At 39.0% G+C, this 24,924-nt stretch overlaps 1 protein-coding gene across 2 annotated transcripts in view; it reads right to left on the bottom strand.

Moving 5' to 3' along the window:
- The window catches only part of ush1c (Usher syndrome 1C), a 212,481-nt gene that overhangs the window by 120,904 nt on the left and 66,653 nt on the right, over window positions 1-24,924 (bottom strand). For both annotated transcript variants that reach the window (XM_043705961.2, XM_087996593.1), the window contains exons 8-12: window positions 21,499-21,602; window positions 21,305-21,389; window positions 16,519-16,578; window positions 12,376-12,432; window positions 2,111-2,253 (exon numbers count right to left, since the gene is read on the bottom strand). In XM_043705961.2, the coding sequence (XP_043561896.2) occupies window positions 2,111-2,253; window positions 12,376-12,432; window positions 16,519-16,578; window positions 21,305-21,389; window positions 21,499-21,602 (449 nt within the window). The remainder of the gene's footprint in view (window positions 1-2,110; window positions 2,254-12,375; window positions 12,433-16,518; window positions 16,579-21,304; window positions 21,390-21,498; window positions 21,603-24,924) is intronic.

Consider the following 24,924-nt stretch of genomic DNA (forward strand, 5'->3'; position numbering starts at 1 on the left):
AAGTTATGCAATATTATTTGCCGAATCCAGATAGACTGAAACAGAAAAGTGCTATAAGATACAACTCATAAATTGTATGAAATGTGATGCTTCAGCACTTAATTCTAAGCCTACACTGAAAATATATTACTTTAATTTTAACACATAAACAGATGGTGATTCTAAAAACAAAATTAGAATTGATCTTTTCAAGGTGACAAACAAGACCACATGATCCCTTTCATGTCTGATTTACCAAGGGATTTAGAATTATAACATCAATAAAAACCTAAATGCGATAGGATCTTTTCTATGTAGCCAACTAACTAAATCACAATCATGGTTATTTTATGCATTTAACATATTCCTGAGAATATCTGGTTCTGTGTACAGTAACAATAAAATAGCAGTCCTTATTTGGATCATTAAGATTTTACATACTAATCTAGAGTATTACATAGACTATACTATTTTAAGTTCAGGTTATCATATGTACATAGGATAATAATATTCTGAAGGGTCTTATTCCTGAATATAGGTTTACGCATGCAACATTAGAATGTCTCAGTTGCAACATGATCTGAGTTTGGAACTCAGTTTCACCCAGCTTGCCTTAAGGCTGGACCTCACATTAAACAAAGCAATGAACTGGTTAAAATTTAAAAGAAATGAAACTTTTAATGGAAGTGCTATGTTTCCGTGGGAACATTCACACCTCTAAATAAACAAGTTACGGAATTAACTTCCAATCCTGAGAAAAGGGCCCCTGAATTTTCACACAGAAAAAGAGACTGCCAGTCTATGCAAAGATTCTGGTAGAAGTCCAATTTTGAAAACCTCAGCCTCAAACTCAGCCTATGTCACTTTTGCAGGAAGGGGGTTAGTAAAGGGGGTACAGCTGAAGATTCCAAATTGCACATCGCTGTTTTCTATTGGTAGCTGCCCATGCCAACTGGCAGCTGTCTCAATTCATACAATTTTGATGAGATAATTGTCCGAACCCCAAAGTGTGTGGACTAGACCTTGTCAAAACAATTCTGGATTAGTGGTGCTGGAAGAGCACAGCAGTTCAGGCAGCATCCGAGGAGCAGTAAGATCGATGTTTCGGGCAAAAGCCCTTCATCAGGAATGAATGACCTGGTCAAAACAATTCCCATCATTGCGAATTCATTAGAAAGCTGGAGTATCCTTTTGAAGATGTAAGATTGAAATGTCAAATTTGTAAATGAATGGCTAATGTGTCAAATAACCGCCAAAGCTCATTGGAACTGTTAATGATGTCAATGGATTTAGTTCTGTTGGGTTTCCAGCAGGGAGTTTTAAAAAAGACAATGCTTTCTACTTCGCTTGGTTAAAATAAACCTGAGGGCCATCCCTATAAGATTTGTGCTGCATGACTAATTTTATAACTTAACATTATTATAGCACAATGCCTGTCAAGTGAACAGTTTGCTTGACAGATCTATGTGGATATAAAATAGGAACATTCATTTTCAAATGAGATTAAGTTTTTCAGAGAGATAAGGTGCCAAAAGGATAGGTGTCTGCAAGCAAGGATTGACATAGAGACTATAGGTTGCCATGGAGTAGATGTACATAAGTTCGAATGGAGGGGATGAGGAGTAATAGGAATGGGTGGAGGACATGAGGTTGTTTAGATTGATATGGATGGAGCATGGGGACTGAAGTATGTGAAGTTTTAAAGTTTTTGATATTTTATTATTTGCTCTTTATTTTCTTTATGACAAAATAAATAATCAAGACTATTAACAGTTTCATTAATAAAGAATGGAGTTGTCTATTTTAATAGCAAAAAATTACTTTGCATAACTGTTTACAAGTAAAAATAAATATAAAGGGATCGGGCACTTTAAATACTCTGTCTTAGCTCAGTTGGCAATTGATCAAGAAGTTAGAATCTCTCAATATTGTTAGAAGCTTGATTAATTTTGTGGCAGACTTTAAGGAAAGGCTGACTCATTATAAGATAAATGTTGACACTCTCTTATTCAGATTTTTAAATAATTCTTTCAGTAAGACATATCCCAAGGGGATGGTGCCTGACTGGGGCATTACCTGACTTTGGTCTTGACATACTCTAGAAAATAAAATTGGAAAAATGTTCACTCACAGCCTCTCCTTCTCTTGTTGTTCTTTTACAATTTTGTTGGTTTCCAATGCTATCTTTTTCTGATGCATCAATTCCTGACGTTCTTGTTCACGTCGATAGTGTTCATTCATTCGTTCTTGTTCTGTTTGGAATAGCTCTTTCCCCTGAATTGAAAAGTACAAGAAGATCAAAGGTGCTTTCATTTCCGTAAAAAAACACAGAAAGGCCTTCATTTTTACATACAGCTTCTCTGTGCACATCTTTGTCCAAACATAACAAAATTCTGAAATAGTTCCACACATAGTACTCGTCTCCAGAACAATAAACGTATGGATACAAATTTGATTTTAGGAGAAGAGATGACCTATTACACCTTTATGACTATTTTTAATTCTTCCCCACAGATACAGTGTAAAAGGGTATTGCATGGTTTGGGAACCTTGAGTAATAATAAAGAGCATATTAAATGGTGACAAGTAGACCTAATCCCAATATCCTAGCCAATGAACACATGGGACAAGTTGGATCCAACATCAAATGGAACAGCGACATGAAATATTATTGCATCACCAAATTAAATATATTCAAGTAAATAGTAATTTAGAAGGTACTGAACTAAAGATACAAAATAGAACAAAAATGATGAGATGGAAATCCAAAAAATACAAAGCAAATCAAATTTGTTCTAAACAGATGGACTAAAAATTACGCTGCATGTTTTCTTTGGATAGTTTTAATCAACCTCTTCAGAAATGTAATAACACATGTTTAATGCAACTTAGGACTTGAACTGGGGTTTCCTGGCTCAATGAGAGGAACCTGACACTGCACCACAAGATCCCTGATGGATTTATTCGAATGAGGGGGGCGAAATTAGCCACCTGTTGCATCTACTGATGTGGAGGTAGCACACAAGTTTGGTGTTACTTCCTCATTTTGATTCAATTCCCTACAGTGTGGAAACAAGCCCTGCAGCCCAACAGTTCCACACCAACCCTCCGAAGAGTAACCCAACTAGTCCCATTTCCCTCTGACTAATACACCTAATAGTATGGGCAATTCAGTATGGCTAGTTCACCTAACCTGCACATCTTCGGACTGTGGGAGGAAACTGCAGCACCCGGAGGAAACCCACGCAGACACAGGGAGAATGTGCAAACTCCACACAGTCGCCCAAGGCTAGAATCGAAACTGGATCTCCAGTGCTGTGAGGCAGCAGTGCTAATCACTGAGCCACCGTGCCACCCCAAAGGATCATTCCACATCCAGCAGAGATTTTCCAGCACATCTAGACACCTCAGCTAACTGTGTCCATTGCTCTTGATGTGGTCTCATTTTGATTCAATTCTCTACAGTGTGGAAACAAGCCCTTCGGCCCAACAATTCCACACCAACCCTCCGAAGAGTAACCCAACTAGACCCATTTCCCTCTGACTAACAGTATGGGCAATTCAGCATGGCCAGTTCACCTAACCTGCACATCTTTGGACTGTAGGAGGAAATCGGAGAACCTGGAGAAAACCCACGTAGACATAGGGAGAATGTGCAAACTCCACACAATCAGTCGCCTGAGGCTGAAATCGAACCTGGGACACTGGTGCTGTGAGGTGGCAGTGCTAACCACTGAGCCACCCTGTTGCCCCTTTTCCCCATTTGTACCACTGAGCTGTGTCTCCCTTTCAGCTGAACTCAGCAGGGATTGCAACAGCATATGGTCATAGCAACAGCATTCTAGTCTTTAAGGTAATATAAGGAAAGCTGCACTAAATTATAAAATGTAGCCGATTAAAATTGATGTCATTGCAAACAAGCGGAGGGGGGGGGGTAGCCCTCAAGATGACTGTAAGAGAGAATAATTAAATTCTTAGCTTGTGCCTGAGAATCTGGAAGCTGTCACAATACAAAACTAAAGTCATGATCCACGTGGTCAAGGTCATTGAATGTATCTTCACACAACATTTTCTACCCACCATTCTCCAGCCGGTCATGCTGCTAAATGCATTATAGCCCCTTCACTCATCCATCAACAATACCTAATACTGAGGACTTAACACCGAGATATTCCTCACCCTCGCACACTTATCAATGCTCACACCACCTGTTGCTGATCAGAATTTCTCCAGCTATTCAGCCATGGCAGTCATATCATTTAACCAGTGCACAGTGAGATTCTTCCCTTGTTATTGTTGTAAAATGTGGCACGCAATTGACTGAAGTAGAGCAGAACTGGTGGGACGCAATGACTCCTGTAGGTCCCAAAATACAGAAGAGATGGCACATTTTTGGTACAGTAATGCTTTTGGCATCCAGCATGTTTCAGAACATTGTCAGTATATTGCTGCCTTCTGCTCCTTATCTTCACTTCCATCTTTGTTCTATTATCTAGCATGATGACCAATTTGCTGATGGTTGCACCAAGGACTTCTTGTCCCTTCGCATTTCTCCACCCAACTTTTCCCCGTCTGATTTTCAGACACCCAGAAGCTGCTGACCTGACCACAAAAGCACTGGGAGGAAAAGGAGAGAGCAACAGCCCAATGTTGAAGAGGAGGTTCCATCGCTTGATCAGACTCTAGCAAAAATTAGCACTGGAGCTGGTATCAGCATGTGGTGAGTCAATGGGCAGCTAGCATCTCAATCTGCACTACCACCTGTATTTGCCTGTATGCCATTCAGGTCCTGATCTGTGTCACAGGTAGTGGAATTAGTGGAATGACCTTGCTACCTGGTGAGCTCAAATATGAATCCTGGCCTGGTTGCAGGTCTCCAAAAATACTCTAGAGGACTCCCAATCTCATTGCAATCGAAGATGAATCTAAATCATCTCATTTGCAATTTGGGTTCCTGGCTGTCCAAAAAACATTGGTGCTGGGCCCCTCTTGGTAACTGGGAACACGTGTCCTTTGCGGTGAAAAGTGAATTTATTCAATGGATTTACATGATTTACATTTGGAATTTGAGAGTCACATCAGCCTATAGGACTGAATGATGACATGATTGTTCCAAGTTGAATCCTCACCATTGCTCCTTGTGTTGTATGAGCTGTCTGGTGGGTTTGTCACCACCATACCCTTCCTGGCAGGTACATATACACCTTGCTATGTCTAGCATACTAAAGGAAAACACAATATTGTCTAACCAAAAAAGGTTTGCTTTTTAAACAAAAATGTTTATTTTGCAGGATAACAACTAGGTACAGGTTACATTGATATGGTAGACTATTAAAGAGATTATGACGAGCATCCAGCGGTGAAAGATGGTGCCTGAGGATCAGCAATTTTAATGTTAGCTGGGTCCTGTGAGGTCATAGTGACTCTGAGCTGGACTTCTCTTTCAGCTATATCCTTTAATTTTCTCTTCTTCTTAAAATATCAAAATGGCACAGGATTACGGCAACAAGTGAAAGCTTTTCACTGTATGCTATTGTGTTTCACTGTAAAATACATTCATTCAGTCAATCATCTGAAGGATAACACGGAGTCAGAATGACTGTTAAAGTAGACAGCGTATAAGGCACTCTTCAGTATTAACCCTTTCAAACCATTACCCTCTAATAAAACATTAATTGCAACATGTCAGATGCTTCTTGTATTCCAAGCGTTGACTTTGCATGTCACCTTCCACACACAGTACACTGCACATGGAGCAACGGAAGCCACTGTGAGCACAGTGTGTACTTCCTCAAAGGCATCTGGCTTCCATATTGCTGCTTTCTGCGGCACCACAGGTCTCATTTTCAGGTTTCATAATTCCTGTTTTGCATTTAATCCTTTAATAGGATTTAATTTTGAGAGATTAGGTTGTCCTTCCATAATTATTAGATAATTATGAATACAAAAAAATACAGCAACCTTCTCAACTACATTTGTTCTGAATAGCCTGGTACATCAGAAGAATATAAAATAACTCCTTGAAAGGATTATTCAATTGGCTTAACTTTCCTGCTGTATCCTTGTATTCCTCCATGATTTTTCTTTCTAGGTATAGTATTTATCTAATTCCTATTTCAACATCAGTACAATATTCCATCTGCTTCCCTCACTCTTTCAGGTAGGAGATTTTGAATCATAGCTTGCTAAATATCTTTCTTCACTATATGGCTTGTTACCAATTATTCTAAGTGTGTGCATAGTTACCAACTTTTCTGACACTAAAAACAGTTTCTCTCAATCTGTCAAAATCCTTCAAAATTTTAAACATTATTTTCTCTGCTCTACTGAAAACAATGCCAGCTTCTTTAGTCTCTCCGTATAACTGAAGTCCAGAACTTAAACATTGTTAATCAGAAGTAAGCGGTTAAAGGTTTTTGATTTGTACCCATCACCAGGCATGAAACAGACTTGATAAAAAAAGGACACTAACTTTTACAGTATGAGAAGAGGGTGCTGATAATCCCAAGTTTCTTTTTAAATTAGATTTTCCTAAAGTATGGTACATAGATTTGGACACAATACTCCAGCTGAGGCCTGATTAATGAATTGTAAAGGTTTAACATAATTGCCTTGCTTCCATACTCTTTGTCTCTATTGATCATCCTTAATGTCTCATGCACTTTTTCAAATAGTCTTACAACTTGACCTGATATCAAAGAGCAAAGAATGTTTATGGCCCGTTAGGTATCCCTGCTCCACAATCTGTACCAACTCATTTATATTCTCATCATTCTCTCAAAAAATGTATTTCATGCTTCTTTGTATTAAATTTGATTCTGTCCAAAATCCATTTGTGTACTTTTGAATTTTCTTACTGTCCGCTTCACTATCCTCGGGTTTGCTCATTTTCCCCGTGAGGGCTGCTGGCACTCTGCCGATGCTCCAGTCAGACTTGCTATTACTATCGCTGGCCAACACTCACTGCAATGAAAATGCTTGGTAACAAAGTCTGAAATCCCCTCTCTTTCTGCTCCAAGCCTCCCATAAGTGTAATTCACAACCAGGATGCCAGATATTTGAAAAGTGAGCCATACTGTTTTTGATTTTTTTAAATTTGAAATGTAATACATTTATTCTTTTTACTTTGCTGTCAAGTCCAGAACCACACTGTAGCAACATACATACAAAAGTATGCCAGAAGGTACCACTTTTTAAAGTGGATAAATTGCTTTACTTAAGCAGCAAAAATTGGATTGGCAATAATATTATTATGTGCAATGGATTGTTGCAAAACTCAAGATCATAAGAAGTAGAAGTCCTTCCAGTTTGATGTACAAAATTAAAAATTATCATGGCTGATCCTCCACATCAATTCCATTTTGCCATATGCTTGGCATATCCCTTCCTTCTCCGGAACTTCTCTTCAAAATGTGTCTGGAGAGCTGGGCCATTTGTGACTCTCAGACTGTACTCCTGACTCTTATACGACATTGCATGGGATTTTTGTCTTTTCCTGCACAGTTTGGGCTTGCAGTGCATTATTTTCATAATGTTACAGCATTCCAAAATAAAGGACAATATTCTCAAAGAAGGAAAGAACAGAAGGCACTCATGTCAATTTCAAAGCAGAGGGCCATCGATCAATAAAAGGTACTCAGGTATTCCCTTCAAGTATAGAAGTTTTGCAAATGTGTAATTTTTTCAAGTTTCAAAAGCAGTTTTATTTGTAGCACCCAATTTAAATCACAGTAGAAATGGTGACAGCACAAACTGACGTGACATTTTGTAACATTTTTCATTCTATAAATGGTACTTCCTATGTTGGAAAAATACTGTAATGCACATAACCATTCACAAAATGCTGCTCAATTTAACGGACTAATCTCCACGATGAACCAGTGCATATTAAAAATACAAAGTTAAAATACTGGAACTTATTGCAGCATTTAAGCATGTGGAAACAATTGGCACTTGCCTTTCAGAATGTTCCCAGCTCACTTCAGTGTCTTTCATTCTATACTCTCAAACTTGGCTTGCAATTCATAGGATTACAAGACTTTACACTGCCAGATGAAAATGTTATGCTAGAGGAAACCCACTTTTTGTTACTGTCAGATACCGACTCTACCATTAAAATGAGCATTTGGGCCACACCTATATGTGACACACATTAGAGGTCACCATGAGATGGATTATATTACCCTCCAGACATATTAATTCACTTTGAGATTTTTGAAATTACAAATTGCGCCATCCATGGGTTAATAATCCATTGTCATACAGTCATAGACATGTACAGCATGGAAAAAGACCCTTCGGTCCAACTCGACCAGCTATCCCAACCCAATCTAGTCCCACCCATCAGCACCTGACCCATATCCCTCCAAACCCTTCCTATTCATATACCCATCCAAATGCCTCTTAAATGTTGCAGTTGTACCAGCCTCCACCCCTTTCTTGGCAGCACATTCCATACACGTACCACCCTCTGCGTGAGAAAGAGGCTGCCCTGTAGGTCTCTTTTATACCTTTCCCCTCTCACCCTAAACTTATGCCCTCTAGTTCTGGACTCCCCAATTCCAGGGGAAATACTTTGCCTATTTACCCTATCTATGCCCCTCATAATTTTGTAAACATCTATAAGGTCACCCTTCAGCCTCCGACGCTCCAGGGAAAACAGCCCCAGCCTGATAAGCCTCCCTTTATAGCTCAAATCCTCCAACCCTGGCAACATCCTTGTAAATCTTTTCTGAACCTTTTCAAGTTTCACAACATCTTTCCGATAGGAAGGAGACCAGAATTGCATGCAATATTCCAACAGTGGCCTAACCAATGTCCTGTACAGCCACAACATGACCTCCCAGCTCCTATAGTCAATACTCTGACCAATAAAGGAAAGCATACCAAATGCCTTCTTCACTATCCTATCTAGCTGCGACTCCAAGGTCCAAGGAGCTATGAACCTGCACTCCAAGGTCTCTTTGTTCAGCAACGCTCCCTAGCACCTTACCATTAAGTGTATAAGTCCTGCTAAGATTTGCTTTCCCAAAATGCAGCACCTCGCATTTATCTGAATTAAACTCCATCTGCCAATTCTCAGCCCATTGGCCTATCTGGCTAAGATCCTGTTGTAATCTGAGGTAACCTTCTTCGCTGTCCACTACACCTCCAATTTTGGTGTCATCTGCAAACTTACTAACTGCACCTCTTATGCTCGCATCCAAATAATTTATGTAAATGACAAAAAGTAGTGGACCCAGCACCGATCCTTGTGGCACTCCACTGGTCACAGGCCTCCAGTCTGAAAAACAACCCTCCACCACCACCCTCTGTCTTCTACCTTTGAGCCAGTTCTGTATCCAAATGGCTAGTTCTCCCTGTATTCCGTGAGATCTAACCTTGCTAATCAGTCTCCCATGGGGAACCTTGTCGAACGCCTCACTGAAGTCCATATAGATCACATCTACCGCTCTGCCCTCATCAATCCTCTTTGTTACTTCTTCAAAAAACTCAATCAAGTTTGTGGGACATGATTTCCCATGCACAAAGTCATGCTGACTATCCCTAATCAGTCCTTGCCTTTCCAAATAGATGTGCATCCTGTCCCTCAGGATTCGCTCCAAGAACTTGCCCACCACCGAGGTCAGGCTCACTGGTCTATAGTTCCCTGGCTTTTTCTTACCACCCTTCTTAAACAATGGCACCACATTAGCCAACCTCCAGTCTTCCAGCACCTCATGTGTGACTTTTAATGATATAAATATCTCAACAAGAGGCCCAGCAATCACTTCTCTAGGTTCCCACAGAGTTCTAGGGTACACCTAATCAAGTCCTGGGGATTAATCCACTTTTATGCATTTCAAGACATCCTGCATTTGCTCCTTTGTAATATGGACATTTTTCAAGATCACCATCTATTTCCCCACAGTCTATATCTTCCATATCCTTTTCCACAGTAAATACTGATGCAAAATACTCATCTAGTACCTCCCCCATTTTCTGCGGCTCCACACAAAGGCTGCTTTGCTGATCTTTGAGGGGCCCTATTGTCTCCATAGTTACCCTTTTGTCCTTAATGTATTTGTAAAAACTCTTTGGATTCTCCTTAATTCTATTTGCCAAAACTATCTCATGTCTCCTTTTTGCCCTCCTGATTTCCCTCTGTCTTCTTAGTTCTTCTCCCACTGCTATTAAGTCATCTAATCACATCTCTGATGTTCACTGACCACTTATTCTCTCTTTTTCATTTCACCATTAAATAAAGTCTGACCCCAGTGCCAGTTTAAATTAAACCATATCTATAATCAGTCCATATCTTACATTTTTAATTCTTGATACGTTTACTTTCTATAATATATAAATATTTATGAGGATTCTATTAGATTAGTTACCTTGCAATCTTTTCTCAAGATTGAATCAAAATTTTATGTTTTACTCTACTTGATTACAATTTGATATTAAAAAAATTACCGCTCAAAATTACCAATTATATGTTCCATTTATTATTTAATGTTTAGATCATTGATAAAAAGGTTGCGTAGGTATTTATTTTCAAATTTGCCAAAACGATACAATGGTCATCTCATAAGAACTGAGCTACATGGCTGAAGTTTATAGCACAAAGGAAGTTAACAGCAGCATCAAGATTCCCAGGAGATAACTGTGACAGGCTGCATCCTCTAGCTCATGGTCGGTACTTCCAGGGGAGCTTAAATAGTAATACATCTCGCATTTAATACATCCACTTGCTGAACGATGCATTCCCAACAGTTCACATATGCAGTTTCTATTATAAATTCCAATATCCATATTTTTAATGGTAATGTGAAAAAATGAAGGTAGACTGAATGAGTTTGAGATCATAACATCTGCATCATGCTAGTTTGATTGTCCTTGTTAAATAATCTTGCTTCTCCTAAAGACTGCCCCTTGGTCTTAGCGCTATATTTGTAATGAAATGTGAGATTAATTACTTTGCTTTTTTTAAAACAAAATGAGCTCCCAGCTGAAGAGTCATAACTCAAGGTACCACCCAAGTGATTACAAGGAAAACACACATTTTAGGTTACTTAGCCATTTGAAAATATCTGAAAGTAGATAACATGATAATTCATTTAAATTTGAAATGAATGTAATTCCAATCAGAAGATATCTCACATTCTTTACAAGATCAACAGCGGACAATCTGATTTTAATGGATCATTACAGGGTAGAATGGAAGTATTAAGACATCTGCTCACGAGAAGCACTGATAAAGATATATATATATATATAATATATATATATATATATATATATATATATATATTGCACATGGCAGCTTGTCCTAAGACACTAGGGATGTCATTTTCCTTCAGTCACTCCAAGTTTTGTTTGATCTTCTCCCCACAATGCTTTATAATTGGTGAATTTAACAATAAAGAAGTCCTTACTGGATAAAGTTAAAAATCACACAACACCAGGTTATAGTCCAAGAGGTTTAATTGGAAGCACACTAGCTTTCGGAGCGACGCTCCTTCATCAGATGATTGTGGAGGGCTCGCTTGTAACACAGAATTTATAGCAAAAATTTGCAGTGTGATGTAACTGAAATTATACATTAGAGATATACATTGCAGTTACATCACACTGCAAATTCTTGCTATAAATTCTGTGTTACGATCGAGCCCTCCACAATCACCTGATGAAGGAGCGTCGCTCCGAAAGCTAGTGTGCTTCCAATTAAACCTGTTGGACTATAACCTGGTGTTGTGTGATTTTTAACTTTGTACACCCCAGTCCAACACCGGCATCTCCAAATCATGATTACTGGATAAATGTATTGTTAAAGAGAGTATTCAGTCTGCTTAGTCAATATGAATCGTGTTAGCATCAACTTTTGATCATGGAAGTGTAAAGAAAATCTCCTCCGCTTCCAAGGATAATGCAGATTGGGAAATGGGATCAGAAGATGCCTACAAATCATCGTTACTTTAAAGGGCTGAGGGGCTGGATACAGCCCCTGTGATCCACTTGAAATATTAAAGCAACTTTACAGACCTTTCCTCAAAACTATTGTGATGGATCATCATGTTGCACTCATCATCATAGTGTATGGTAAGGTTGGTGAAACGAGGTTAATTTCTGATATAACTTGGACATAAAGACTAAGTTTTAAGTGCCTCACATTTTTATTTCATTATTTTTCTTTATTCTTTTCGTTTTTTCCCTCAACAAATATTCTCCACTGCAACTTGTTCCACTATTTTCTCCCTGACCAAAAGTTCTTACAAAATTAGGTAAAAGTGTGAAACTTTGAATACAACAATTTATTCTCTTTCACAAAGTTACAGTAGTTTCTTTCATACAATCCTCAATTAGTCTGTTAAAACCATCCGTTTTCATGTTGTTGTTTTCAACAAGTTTAATACTTACTGCGCCAGTGAGTACAACAATTGTTAGGCTCCTACTGCTTTTCAGCACTCGGACAGCCTGTAATGAACAGAAATATAGGCAGAATTTCAATCCCAACCTTCTCTTCATTTTTTGACACAAGATGTGACAATACTCAATTGACATATATGCTTTTCAATGCATTTACAAATGTCTGAAATATAATCCACAGATCAGACATGAAGCAAGTGCAGGAAAGTTCCATGAAATTGATTGTTCATATCTGATTTTTAAAGCTTGAAGAAAAATGAGGGATATTTGTGTTCATCATCTTCAAAATTAGAGGTTCTTGCTGCGTTCCCTAGTGTTTCTGTGGTTATCGTATTTCTGTCGGATTGTTGTTAGAGTTCTGAATTTACCTGTGATTGCAGAGTAACAACATTGTTCTGTTGCTTCAAACCACGGAAGCACATTTCCTGCAGTAATGACACTGCTTCCTTTAGCTGTTCTTTATTATTTTTATATCATGTTGACGTTAAGTAAATGTTACAAGTTGTAGTTTTCAATATGACTTGAGACCGACTCTAAACCATCAACCTGTATTATGCTTGTGACTTCATGATTCTCTCAGATCAATATAAACAAGTGAATGACCAGTTTATCTGAATACATCAATTTCAGAAGTCTGCACTCCTTATATCAAGACAAGCACTGTTACTGAAATAGTTTAGAAACTAATTACACATGCTCATCAGTTCTTGTGAAAGAAAACCTTTCGAATATCAGTCCACAATCTTCTAATGGAGCTCACCTATTTGAACTAATATTCCCTTATCCTAAGATCTTGATTTATTTAGAATACTATTTCAGATCTATCATTGCTAATTGACCTAACGTCTCCAAATATTGATAGTTTTCAAATGTTTTGATTGAAATGTACTGCAAATATTAAAGCTTTGCTAAGAATTCCTTACAAATGCTAATAAATTCTTGGGGATTCTTGTCCTAACTTGCAATAGTAGGATCAAGTACCAATACTTTACATACAGTAATATGTTCTGTACATAAAAGAAAGGCTGTGTTTGCTGACACTGAGGAGTTTATGCAGTATGCTGTAGGGAGACATGCATTATTGAATAAGATTAGTTTAAGTGTTTCAATGGTGTGCTTATTTGATGTGCATTTGCAGTTGCTTTGAAGTGTGTGTGGCTGTGTGTGTGTGTGTGTGTGTGTGTGTGTGTGTGTGTGTGTGTGAGAGAGAGATATCACAATGATGTAGAGAATGCATGCTTCCAAGTATTCAAGCAGGCACAGCTGCCCTGCAGTTTCAGTCTTAGCAAATGCTGTTTAAAGGAAAAGCCAAATGTTTGTCTGATACAACCATATAATCGGTTTACTATAGATATTGCATGTAGTACTGAAATCTGATACATGCCATTAATTTCTGGTTTTCATTAAAGTCTGGTTTCCTCATTTCTCCTTTATCATTTCTCAAATGGTGGAGTAACATTTATTTTTTCAAACCAAAGCTAACCTTCCCAACTCTAGAGAATTTTAGAAAATGATGATGAAAATATTTGTAGTTTCATCGGAGATTTATTTTATTGGGTTAGATGGAAACCATCTTGAGAAACATTATTATTGCAACATTTTTAAAAAAAATCTATGTTAAATCTAACAAGTCCTTTCCTTTGACTTCTTAAGCTTCTTTTGTAATGGCGGTACAGGTATTATGAAAATGGATATAAAGGGGAATAATTTCAGCCCAGCTCACTGGCTGGAAGCAAAAAGGCACCAGTGAAATGTTAGCTTTCAGACTTTCTCAATATTGATCTCCACTGACTTCATGGAAAGTATGATTGGGCAGGATATAAAACCAAACCCAATACCATCAGTTTCCTAACAGAGGGGATTATCTCCTTTATGAATTAATTTAACAAGTCTAATATGCCATCATTATTGGGAAAAGAGGCAAAACCCAAACAACTTTTGAAAGCTGATTGGAGGCAGATGTTCGCAGATAAAGGGACGGCTGGTAAATGGGAAGCCTTCAGAAATAAGATAACAAGAATCCAGAGAAAGTATATTCCTGTCAGGGTGAAAGGGAAGGCTGGTAGGTATAGAGAATGCTGGATGACTAAAGAAATTGAGGGTTTGGTTAAGAAAAAGAGGGAAGCTTATGTCAGGTATAGACAGGATAGATCGAGTGAATCCTTAGAAGAGGAAAAAGGAAGTAGGAGCTTACTTAAGAGGGAAATCAGGAGGGCAAAACGGGGACACGAGATAGCTTTGGCAAATAGAATTAAGGAGAATCCAAACGGGTTTTACAAATATATTAAGGACAAAAGGGTAACTAGGGAGTGAATAGGGCCCCTCAAAGATCAGCAAGGTGGCCTTTGTGTGGAGCCACAGAAAATGGGGAAGATACTAAATGAATATTTTGCATCCGTATTTACTGTGGAAAAGGATATGAAATATAGAGACTGTAAGGAAATAGATGGTGACATATTGCAAAATGTCCAGATTACAGAGGAGGAAGTGCTAGATGTTTTGAACCAGTTAAAAGTGGATAAATCCCCAGGACCTGATCAGGTGTACCTGAGAACTCGGTGGGAAGCTAGAGAAGTGATTGCTGGGCCTCTTGCTGAGATATTTGTATCATCGATAGTCACAGGTGAGGTGCCGGAAGACTGGAGATTGGCAATTGTGGTGCCACTGTTTAAGAAGGGCAGTAAAGACAAGCCAGGGACCTATAGACCAGTGAGCCTGACCTCAGTAGTGGGCAAGTTGTTGGAGGGAATCCTGAGGGACAGAATGTACATGTATTTGGAAAGGAAAGGACTGATTAGGGATAGTCAACATGGCTTTGTGCATGGGAAATCATGTCTCACAAACTTGACTGAGTTTTTTGAAGAAGTTACAAAGAGGATTGATGAGGGCAGAGCAGTAGATGTGATCTATATGGACTTCAGTAAGGCGTTCGACAAGGTTCCCCACGGGAGACTGATTAGCAAGGTTAGATCTCATGGAATACAGGGAGAACTAGCCATTTGGATACAGAACTGGCTCAAAGGTAGAAGACAGAGGGAAGACACAGGCCTCCAGTCTGTTTTTCAGACTGGAGGCCTGTGATCAGTGGAGTGCCACAAGGATCGGTGCTGGGTCCTCTACTTTTTGTCATTTACATAAATGATTTGGATGCGAGCATAAGAGGTACAGTTAGTAAGTTTGCAGACAACACCAAAATTGGAGGTGTAGTGGACAGCAAAGAGGGTTACCTCAGATTACAACAAGATCTGGACCAGATGGGCCAATGGGCTGAGAATTGGCAGATGGAGTTTAATTTAGATAAATGTGAGGTGCTGCATTTTGGGAAAGCAAATCTTAGCAGGATGTATACACTTAATGGTAAGGTCCTAGGGAGTGTTGCTGAACAAAGAGTGCAGGTTCATAGCTCCTTGAAAGTGGAGTCGCAGGTAAATAGCATAGTGAAGGTGGCAGTTGGTTTGCTTTCCTTTATTGGTCAGAGTATTGTGTACAGGAGTTGGGAGGTCATGTTGCGGCTGTACAGGACATTAGTTAGGCCACTGTTGGAATATTGTGTGCAATTCTGGTTTCCTTCCTATCGGAAAGATGTTGTGAAACTTGAAAGGGTTCAGAAAAGATTTACAAGGATGTTGCTAGGGTTGGAGGATTTGAGCTACAGGGAGAGGCTGAACAGGCTGGGGCTGTTTTCCCTGGAGTTTCGGAGGCTGAGGAGTGACCTTATAGAGGTTTACAAAATTATGAGGGGCATGGATAGGATAAATAGACAAAGTCTTTCCCCTGGGGTCAGGGAGTCCAGAACCAGAGGGCATAGGTTTAGGGTGAGCGGGGAAAGATATAAAAGAAACCTAAAGGGCAACTTTTTCATGCAGAGGGTGGTACGTGTATGGAATGAGCTGCCACAGTAAATGGTGGAGGCTGGTACAATTGCAACATTTAAGAGGCATTTGAATGGGTATATGAATAGGAAGGGTTTGGAGGGATATGGGCCGGGTGCTGGCAGGTGGGACTAGTTTGGGTTGGGATATCTGGTCGGCGTGGACAGGTTGGACCGAAGGGTCTGTTCCCATGCTGTACGTCTCTATGACTGTATGACTGTATGAACTTCCTTTTTGGAGAAGAAGCTGAAATATGTTTTACCTCTCTATGATCCACATTTGCAAAATCTACTCCATCTACTTCGATAATTTGATCTCCAACCTGCATTTAAAACAAAGGAGTGTGATATATGACTGTAGCTTGGTAATCTATATTCAAACATGATGTCATTTTTTTTACTTCATTGAGTTCTGTTCCAAATGACATTACACATTCAGTATCTCTGCATGAATCAGTCAGACTCAACATAATTACACAGAAACTTCATAAATCACAAATGCTTTAATAATTTTGAAATCTCTTACAGATTTGAGACGTGTCAAGATATTAAGAGTATTACAAATAATGAAGAAGAGATAACAAGGTTATAACACATTGATTGATTTCAGGGTTATTACAAACTGCAAGGCATCTACTTTAGTATTTCACAGAATGTTACAGCATAGGAAGAGACATGTTGGACCAATTTGGTTGCATTAGCCGTCTGGTCTAACCTCTTTCTCTCACTCAGCAGCAATACACTTTAATATCCTTCTCCACAAGATTTTATTGAGCTACCTTTTTTAAATAATTCAGTTTTCAACAGGGAATATGACATTCAAATCACCTCCTATTTCTGTTAATTAAACTCCAATGAATATTAGTTTCAAAACATGCTGGGACGAAGCTCAATATTCCCTGGGGATCATAATATGGTATAAATCTGTATCTATTTGTTCTGATGCAGGTAGCATGTCAACTACAATAAATCAAGATTCATATGTTTCACCAGACCTTCACAGACATCGCATTGCTGCAATCCTCAGATCAACATCTCACAGCTTGTATACACTGCCAGCTATTCAACTATAAAAGCTTCATCATACAAAAAAAATTGCAACACACTCACTATTTTTTCAAGAAAATTTAGCAAAGAACTGAAAAGCACCGAAACTGCCAGCATGAATTAGGTCGGGAGAATGTCCTGAGGTTGACGGATCAGTTAGTAGTCGCTAATATTAAGATGATCAAAGGTAAAGCCATAGCAAGCCGAAATCTATCGTGATAATGGCAATGTTATACCCAACAAACACCATTTTCTATATCTCAAATCTGCAATGTCCAATTGTATTGGGGAATATGCTCACATTACAAAGTGCATCATGCTCTGTTTCTTATATTCTCCACACAGGTTTATTTAAAGTGTAACTGATGGGTCCACCCACACCAGGGGCGATTATTGTTATTGCTGCGATCAACGACAATGCAGCGAAGTCCAGGAGGAACAGATCCATCAGCAAGCCCAGGATCAGCAGCAACCTCCAGCAGCTGCTGAGCAGCTTCCACATGAACAGGCAATAGCTAAAGGTAACCTCAGGATGCACAGGAGATATAGGAGGGCCGGAAACCTTCATTCTAGATGTCATTACCACCAGCCTAAGGATTGCTCAAAAACTGCATGAATCCAGATAAGATTCTATTAATTCATTTTTTAGATTAGAATCAGTCTAAACATTACGGCACAGATAACAGCACACAGGGGGCTAACCCTTCAACACATTATCTGGGCTGACACCAATTGTTAAAGTTAACCTGAGAATGTAACTTTTTAAAACAAGTTTTGTGACTTACATATGAAAGAAGTGAAACTAACATGGTCATTCTAACAGATGAGAGACTTAACAATCAATCAAGGTATTTTTCAATGTATAATTTCAGTTGCATTACACTGTAAACTTTTGCTATAAATTCTGTCTTACAATCATGTCCTCCACAACCACCTGAAGGAACAGCTCGCTCCAAAAGCAAGTGCTTCTAATTATACCTGTTAGATTATAACCTGGTGGTTTGTAATTTTTAACTTTGTACACCCCAGTCCAACGCCGGCATGTCCAATTCACAGGGAAACGTACTATAAAAATTGGGACGTCTTAATAAAAGTATATCAGGCATTTGTTATACCACACCTGGAATACTGTGAACAGTTTTGATCCCTTATCTAAGGAAAGATATATTGGCATGGGAGGTAGTCCCTAGAAGGTTCACTATGTTGATCGCAGCTCCAGGGGATTATTTTAAGGGAGAGGTTGAGTATTTAGAGCCTTTACTCATTGAAATTTACAAGAATGAGAGGAGACCTTACTGAAACATAGATGGGCTTGGTAGTATAAGTACTAAGAGTTGGTTTTCCCTGGTGAAATAGTCTAGAACCAGAGGGAACAATGTCAGAGTAAAGGATTGCTCAGTTACAATAATTGAGGAAGAATTTCATTCCTTAGAGGGTAGTGAATCTGTGAAATTCTTTATCATGCAGGACTCGCAGAGGCTCGGTCATTAAGTATACTCAATGTTGAGAAAGACTTATTTTTAATCAGTAGGGGGAATCAAGAATTATGGAGAAAAGGCAGGAAAATGGAGGTGAGGATTAGCAGATATCATTGAATTGTGGAACAGACTCAAAGAGCTGAATGGCCTATTTCTGCAATATCTTATGGTGGATGGGACCGAGGTGGAATCTCTCAGTCCTCAACCACATTAATTACATGAAGACTGTTACTGATTGTGACAGATCACACCACTTCAGCTTGTTTCCTTGTGCCAAAGTCAGTGCTACAGCTTGGACAATGGGTTTTGCAAACAAAGCTGGCTTCACCCAGGATCAACACTGTAGGCAATTTGATGGAGAATTCAGAATGGGAATGTTCTACTTCTGAGGAGGAGGATGAGCATAGTAAGCGGGGGACCCTCATCTTCAGTATGCTAGATTGCAGCAGTGTCTGATACTACAAAGCAGACACCCTTTTCCAATAGCTGAGAACTGGATGCAGTGATCACTTCTTGGGTGTAAATTTATTCATGCTCAAAAAACAAACAGTGAGTTTTTGTTCTGAGAGGCAGTTGTTTGGTATTGCAGTCACGGAGTTAAAGTGAAGGCTCTGACATTTTTCCTGTCTGTGATGAACTGACATCGAACAAATAAGAGATGCTGGGCTTCACTAGGCATTGTGGAAAGAATAGCACTAACTTAGGCAGCGATGTAAGATGGGAGCTGGTTCAGAACAGGTAAGATGTGTGGCTAGATGCTTCAACAGTGATAAGTGTAAGACTGTGCACTTTCATGTACAATGGAGTGTCAGCTATGTGCCTTGATAAGTGTTAGTTTCCAGTTACCCTCCCATCACCTGCACAGTGAAGGCGTATTCTGACTGTCAACACTTGACCAAATGCTCATCAGAGGTTCAAAATGACACTGCCATGGGGTGGCACGGTGCTCAGTGGTTAGCACTGCTGCCTCACAGTGCGAGGGACCAGGGTTTAATTTCCGACTTGGGCAACTGTCTGTGTGGAGTTTGCACATTCTCCCCGTGTCTGTGTGGATTTCCTCTGGATGCTCCAGTTTCCTCCCACAATCCAAAGATGTGCAGGTCAGGTGAGTTGGCCATGCTAAATTGCCCACAGTGTTAGGTGCATAAGTCTGGGGTAAATATAGGGTAGGGGAATGGGTCTGGGTGGGTTTGGAGGATTGGTGTGGACTTGTTGGGCCAAATGGCCTGTTTCCATACTGTAGGGAATCTAATCTAATTATGGAATACTGGGATAGACCAGCAGTGGCAAGAACTTCTGCAATTGGCAAGTCGGAGAATAGGACAAGCTGTCTTCGGAAGGAATGTGGTGTATGGTTAATAACGTAAGTTTGGGATGACAGTGTAAGAAAAAGCTCAGTCCTTGAGAGAGAAACCTTCTGTAAACTCTCCAAACTTTTGATTTTAGTTCTCAGTGGGGGGTCAACCTCTGCCTTATAAGAGCTGTTCAGTTATGCTTCCTAACACCAGTTTGTTCTTGCTCATATATTTTGCTACGATTAAACATTTATGAATTGCCTTGCAAAATTTGTGTGTATTAACATCTGAATGATAAATTAGCCACTGTTAGTTCAGATGAAGTAAACATCAATCTGAACAAATGTTACCGCAATAATTCAGTGGCAGGTTAAAATACCTTGAATTGCATGGCAAGAGCACTTCCTTGAAGGCATCAAACATTTATGGCAAGTGGAGATTCGGCTCATTTTGTCAACTGGTTGATGTAGAGCTACTCAAGCTAATCTGACATGTAGTTAGGAAGGTCAGTGGGGAGTCTGGTTTTCAGTTCACTAATTACTAGGAATTAGAGTAGGTTTTTAATCCTCTAATATTTCCTGCTTAGCTATTAAGCTTGTGTGTTGGAGCCCCATGATTTTAAATGGGCTTTATCGGAGGGTTCCAGACTCAGGAAAATTTCCATTGGAAATGACAATTTCCCAGGCAATTCTCACAACGTCAGAGACATTGGGAATTCTATATGATCCCAGTACACAACTTCATCCTACGTTGCATGCTTCAACAATGATCTGGCCACTGGAATATCTGGACCAATGTTTCTAATCCAACATGGAACTTTAGAAACATGAAATATATTGGTTGCACATAATATTGCATAAGGTACTTTGTCGATAAATTGCTATTAACGTGAAATAAAGAATAAAGTCTAAACATATAAAACCTGTCAATTTTCAGCTAAAATTTATTTGTAAGCAAAATCCTTTATAGATCAATTACTCGTGTATTTACTTAAAATATGTTGTTTAAACTCTGGTGATTGTTACAGATCTGTCCAGGGATTACAAACATATCTATAACCCATTTATTTTATAAAAAAATGAAATATTATTTTATTCACAATGGAATAGTGTTCTGGCTTAACTTTAGCCCTAAAAGCTAGCATTTCCATCATTTCGAACTGTGCCAAAGTAAGAGTAACATTAAGCACTGTGGCTAGCCATCAGAAAAAAAAAAAGAGGCTCACTTACCTCTAGGCCAACTTCTGCTGATACAGATCCTGGTTTCACATTGCTGATAAAGATCCCTGGTTTCTGGGTTGGACCACTAGAAATACTAAAGGAAAGAAAATAAAGGAATGCTTTCAGTAATTATTGATAAAAAGGAAAAGTGAGATCTAAGAAACCATTACTGATTTGCCTGAGAAATTGACAGAGTGACTGACCTGCATCCCATGCCTTTTGTGCCAACTAGGCTGATAAAGACTTTTTTTTCCTTGATTTCCTTAGTTCCCAGTGAAGCCAAGCCAGCTAAACTGATCTTTCCATCCTACGAAGAAGTTTGGGAATGAATTTTCAATAAATTTCAAACTTTGACAAGACTGGCCATTATGGTATTGATATAAATAAGAAGAGCTCAGTAGTTCAAAAAATTTTCTTTTTTAAAAAGTGGATAGAAGTTTTTAAGTATGGTTAGAGTACCACAACTTTTGGAAATATTTGTTTTAGACAGTGGAGACAGTGTCAACATGCGACAATATTAATGACAGTACTTTTTTGCATATTTTGTAACCAAACTTTATAATCTTTATGATCTTGTATAAAGAAGAAATTAATAACAAAATCACTGAAAATTAAACTGAAACATGCACTCATTTGCCACCTTCAGTGTCTGCTAATTTTCATAGAATGGCAACAAGCATGAATTATTCTGCACATATCATTCTGCACACAACCACTTGTTCAATATCTTGTTTGCATTTAAGCAAGTTATCAAAGTAATGAGGAACTGAGCTCTGATTTAAACTAAACCATTAAAATATCAAGTGCATAATGAAAACTTCTGTACAGTATTTTTCAAATTAAAATGGTGTCAAAAGTAAAAGCCAGGCTTGCAGTAAAAATCTAATTTATTTTTGAAAATATTATAACAATCTATAACCAAATATTATTAATGCTTTTTAAAAGGAAAGTAAACAATATACCCAGAAAATTGCATGAGCAGTCATTTATCTAAAAGATCCGGGCTGTGTATCAGTTTAAATTGTGCCATAATGTTAATATTTACAAAATCCTTTATGGCTATCGCCTTTTCCTCCTCCATGATGATTTAAAACTCCTGGTCAAGAGCTTATTGTGTCCAAACATTTTCCAATGTATCTTCTTTTTTGTTCACATTCACATACTTCTATCATCATCTTCAAAAACCCTATCAAAATTATTGTTTCACCACATTTTGTCACCTCATCTTATACTTCGACAATTATGTGGCAGCTACTTTTCCTATTTGCATATTTTCCTAGATTATATCAATTTTAAAAATTACTTCACTGGCTGTAAGGCAGTGAGCATCCTGAGGGTCATGATACTCATTATATAAATGCAATACTTTCTTTTCCCTGCAGTAAAGGTGTTAAATAAATGGACATTGTGGGTGATGTGGTTTCCCCCCCCCCCCCAACAAAATACAGGCTAATGGCAGATAAATATGGCAAATATTCTCAGTTATTTCAGCATCAGTGTGCCAGAGAGAATGCCTGTTCTACCATACCACTACAAATCTGAGCCCATAACTTAGTAAAAATTAATGCATGACAGCACTATTACTTTCAACGCTTTTTTAACATTCTATCGCTTCGGATGGCATGCTGATTTAAGAGGTTACAAATCTCTGGGTCCCGGAGACTCAGAATCGAGGAGGGACCCAGGCCACAGCCAGGTCATGGCAGGTGAGGCTTTTCAGCTCAAGCTGTCAGGGAGTGGGGTGCATGTGTAGCCTGGCAATAAGGGCAGGGGTTATATGCTTCGATCAGATATTGAGTACCTTGGAATGAAGGATTCGCTCCCCAAGGGAGATCACACTGCAACAATCTTGTTTTACCTTTCATGCATGCCACATATTGAGAGGCCTACCCACCACTGGGTTAATACCTCCTGTGATGGGTTGACACACTAATGTAGTAATGAATTGTGCACTCTCAGGCTTCAGTTGGCATTAGTGCAGGAAGTCTGGCCCTGTCTTAATTCTGGCAGAGGTGGAAAAGTGACAGGGCTCAGGAATATCACCATTTCACTAAAAGGCCCTGCCCCAGGCATCATCTAATTAAATTTACTAAATTGCAGCTCCTGTTGGGGAGGTGGGGGTGGACTCTCTGAACTTGAAGAGATATCAAGTAAGCGCCCTGTTAGCATATGTGTGAGACTGGGTATGGGGGGATTCTGAGTTGATTTGGCTTGACGTTGAAGCCTTGCAGTCGAGATGTCCCTTAATTAATTTATTATTCATGGATAAGATGAAATCTGTGATCAAGCAGTGTAAGAACCCAATCATTTTAAATATAGTGAAAGCTAGGAGGATAATGAGGCAAGATGAGGGCAATTGGCTTAAGACCTCGCTGTTTACTTTGTTGGCGGGAGCCCAAGGATTTAAAGTTGGGGCAATGGACTCTGGCTTTAAGCTTTGGGAGAAAAAGGGAATCTCCTGTCTGGAAGATTTATTTGAGGGGGAGGTCTTAATGTCATTTAGCCAGCTAAGTTGGAAATATGGATTGTCTCATAGGGACCTTTTCCGGTATTTCAGATAAGGGATTATATACAGAGGAAGACCACGCTCCTGGCTCAACCTACAAGTCAAATATGGAGAAAGGAATGCTCCGGTGTACAGGCACTCTTTCAATTAGTACTTTATATTATTTACAGAAGGGACGTGCCTTAGGAGATGTGGAGAGACTCTGTAGGATTTGGAATCAGGAACTAGGAGAGGACATTTCACTGGAAACATAGGAAGATATATGGGAAAATGTAAAGAAAATCTCAATATGTAACAAAGCACAGGCCATGTAATTGAAAATTTTACACAGGGCTCATATGGCACCAGAGAGGCTAGCTAATTTCAAGAGAGGAGCATCTCCAGGGTGTCCCAAATGTAAAATTAGTATAGGCACTCTTACACACTGCTACTGGTCATGTTGCAAGATCCAGAGATACTGGAGTGCCATAGTGAGAGAGCTGAACGGGATCCTGGGAATTGAAGTCAAAATGAACCCGGTATTTCTTCTTCTGGGGTTGCCAAATTTACCCTGTCTGGGGGAAAATGGGAAGAGATTATGAAACATTCTCACCAGTTGTGTGAGGAAGAACACTTTAATGAATTGAATGTTGGGAAAACCCCAGGTCTTAAGGGGTGGCGCAGGCTGTTGATGGAGCATCGCCCCCAAGACTACCTCACAAATATGGTGAACCACAAAATGGAGCAGTTTTACAAGACATGGCGGCCCTTTCTAAATCATATTGATGCAGACTTATTGGTAATATTAACTAGGGCCGTGATATAGCTGTGGGAATCAGTTTGGGCACCCGTGGGGCCCTGGGAGGGGGAAGCTAGGAAAAAAAATATGGGTACAATGACTGGTGCTCCCAGGGGTGGGGGCTTCAGTGGAGGTGTGGTGAGTGAAATAGAATAAAGTAATGTGATATAATTTAAGATATTTAAGATATTGAATTTAGCTTAATTTAATTTTTATTTAATTTGATTGTAGTTTAGTTTAAGTAGATACGTTCATTCTGGTAGAATAGTAGGTAGTTATCATTAATAGTATTATGATATGACATTGTTGTAGAACCTTTATCTTTTTGTATTTTTTTAATATATA

This window comes from Chiloscyllium plagiosum, unplaced genomic scaffold, assembly GCF_037043375.1.
Source record: "Chiloscyllium plagiosum isolate Xiang-an unplaced genomic scaffold, Cpla_swu_hap1 HiC_scaffold_18, whole genome shotgun sequence".
Classification (NCBI taxonomy): Eukaryota; Metazoa; Chordata; class Chondrichthyes; order Orectolobiformes; family Hemiscylliidae; genus Chiloscyllium; species Chiloscyllium plagiosum.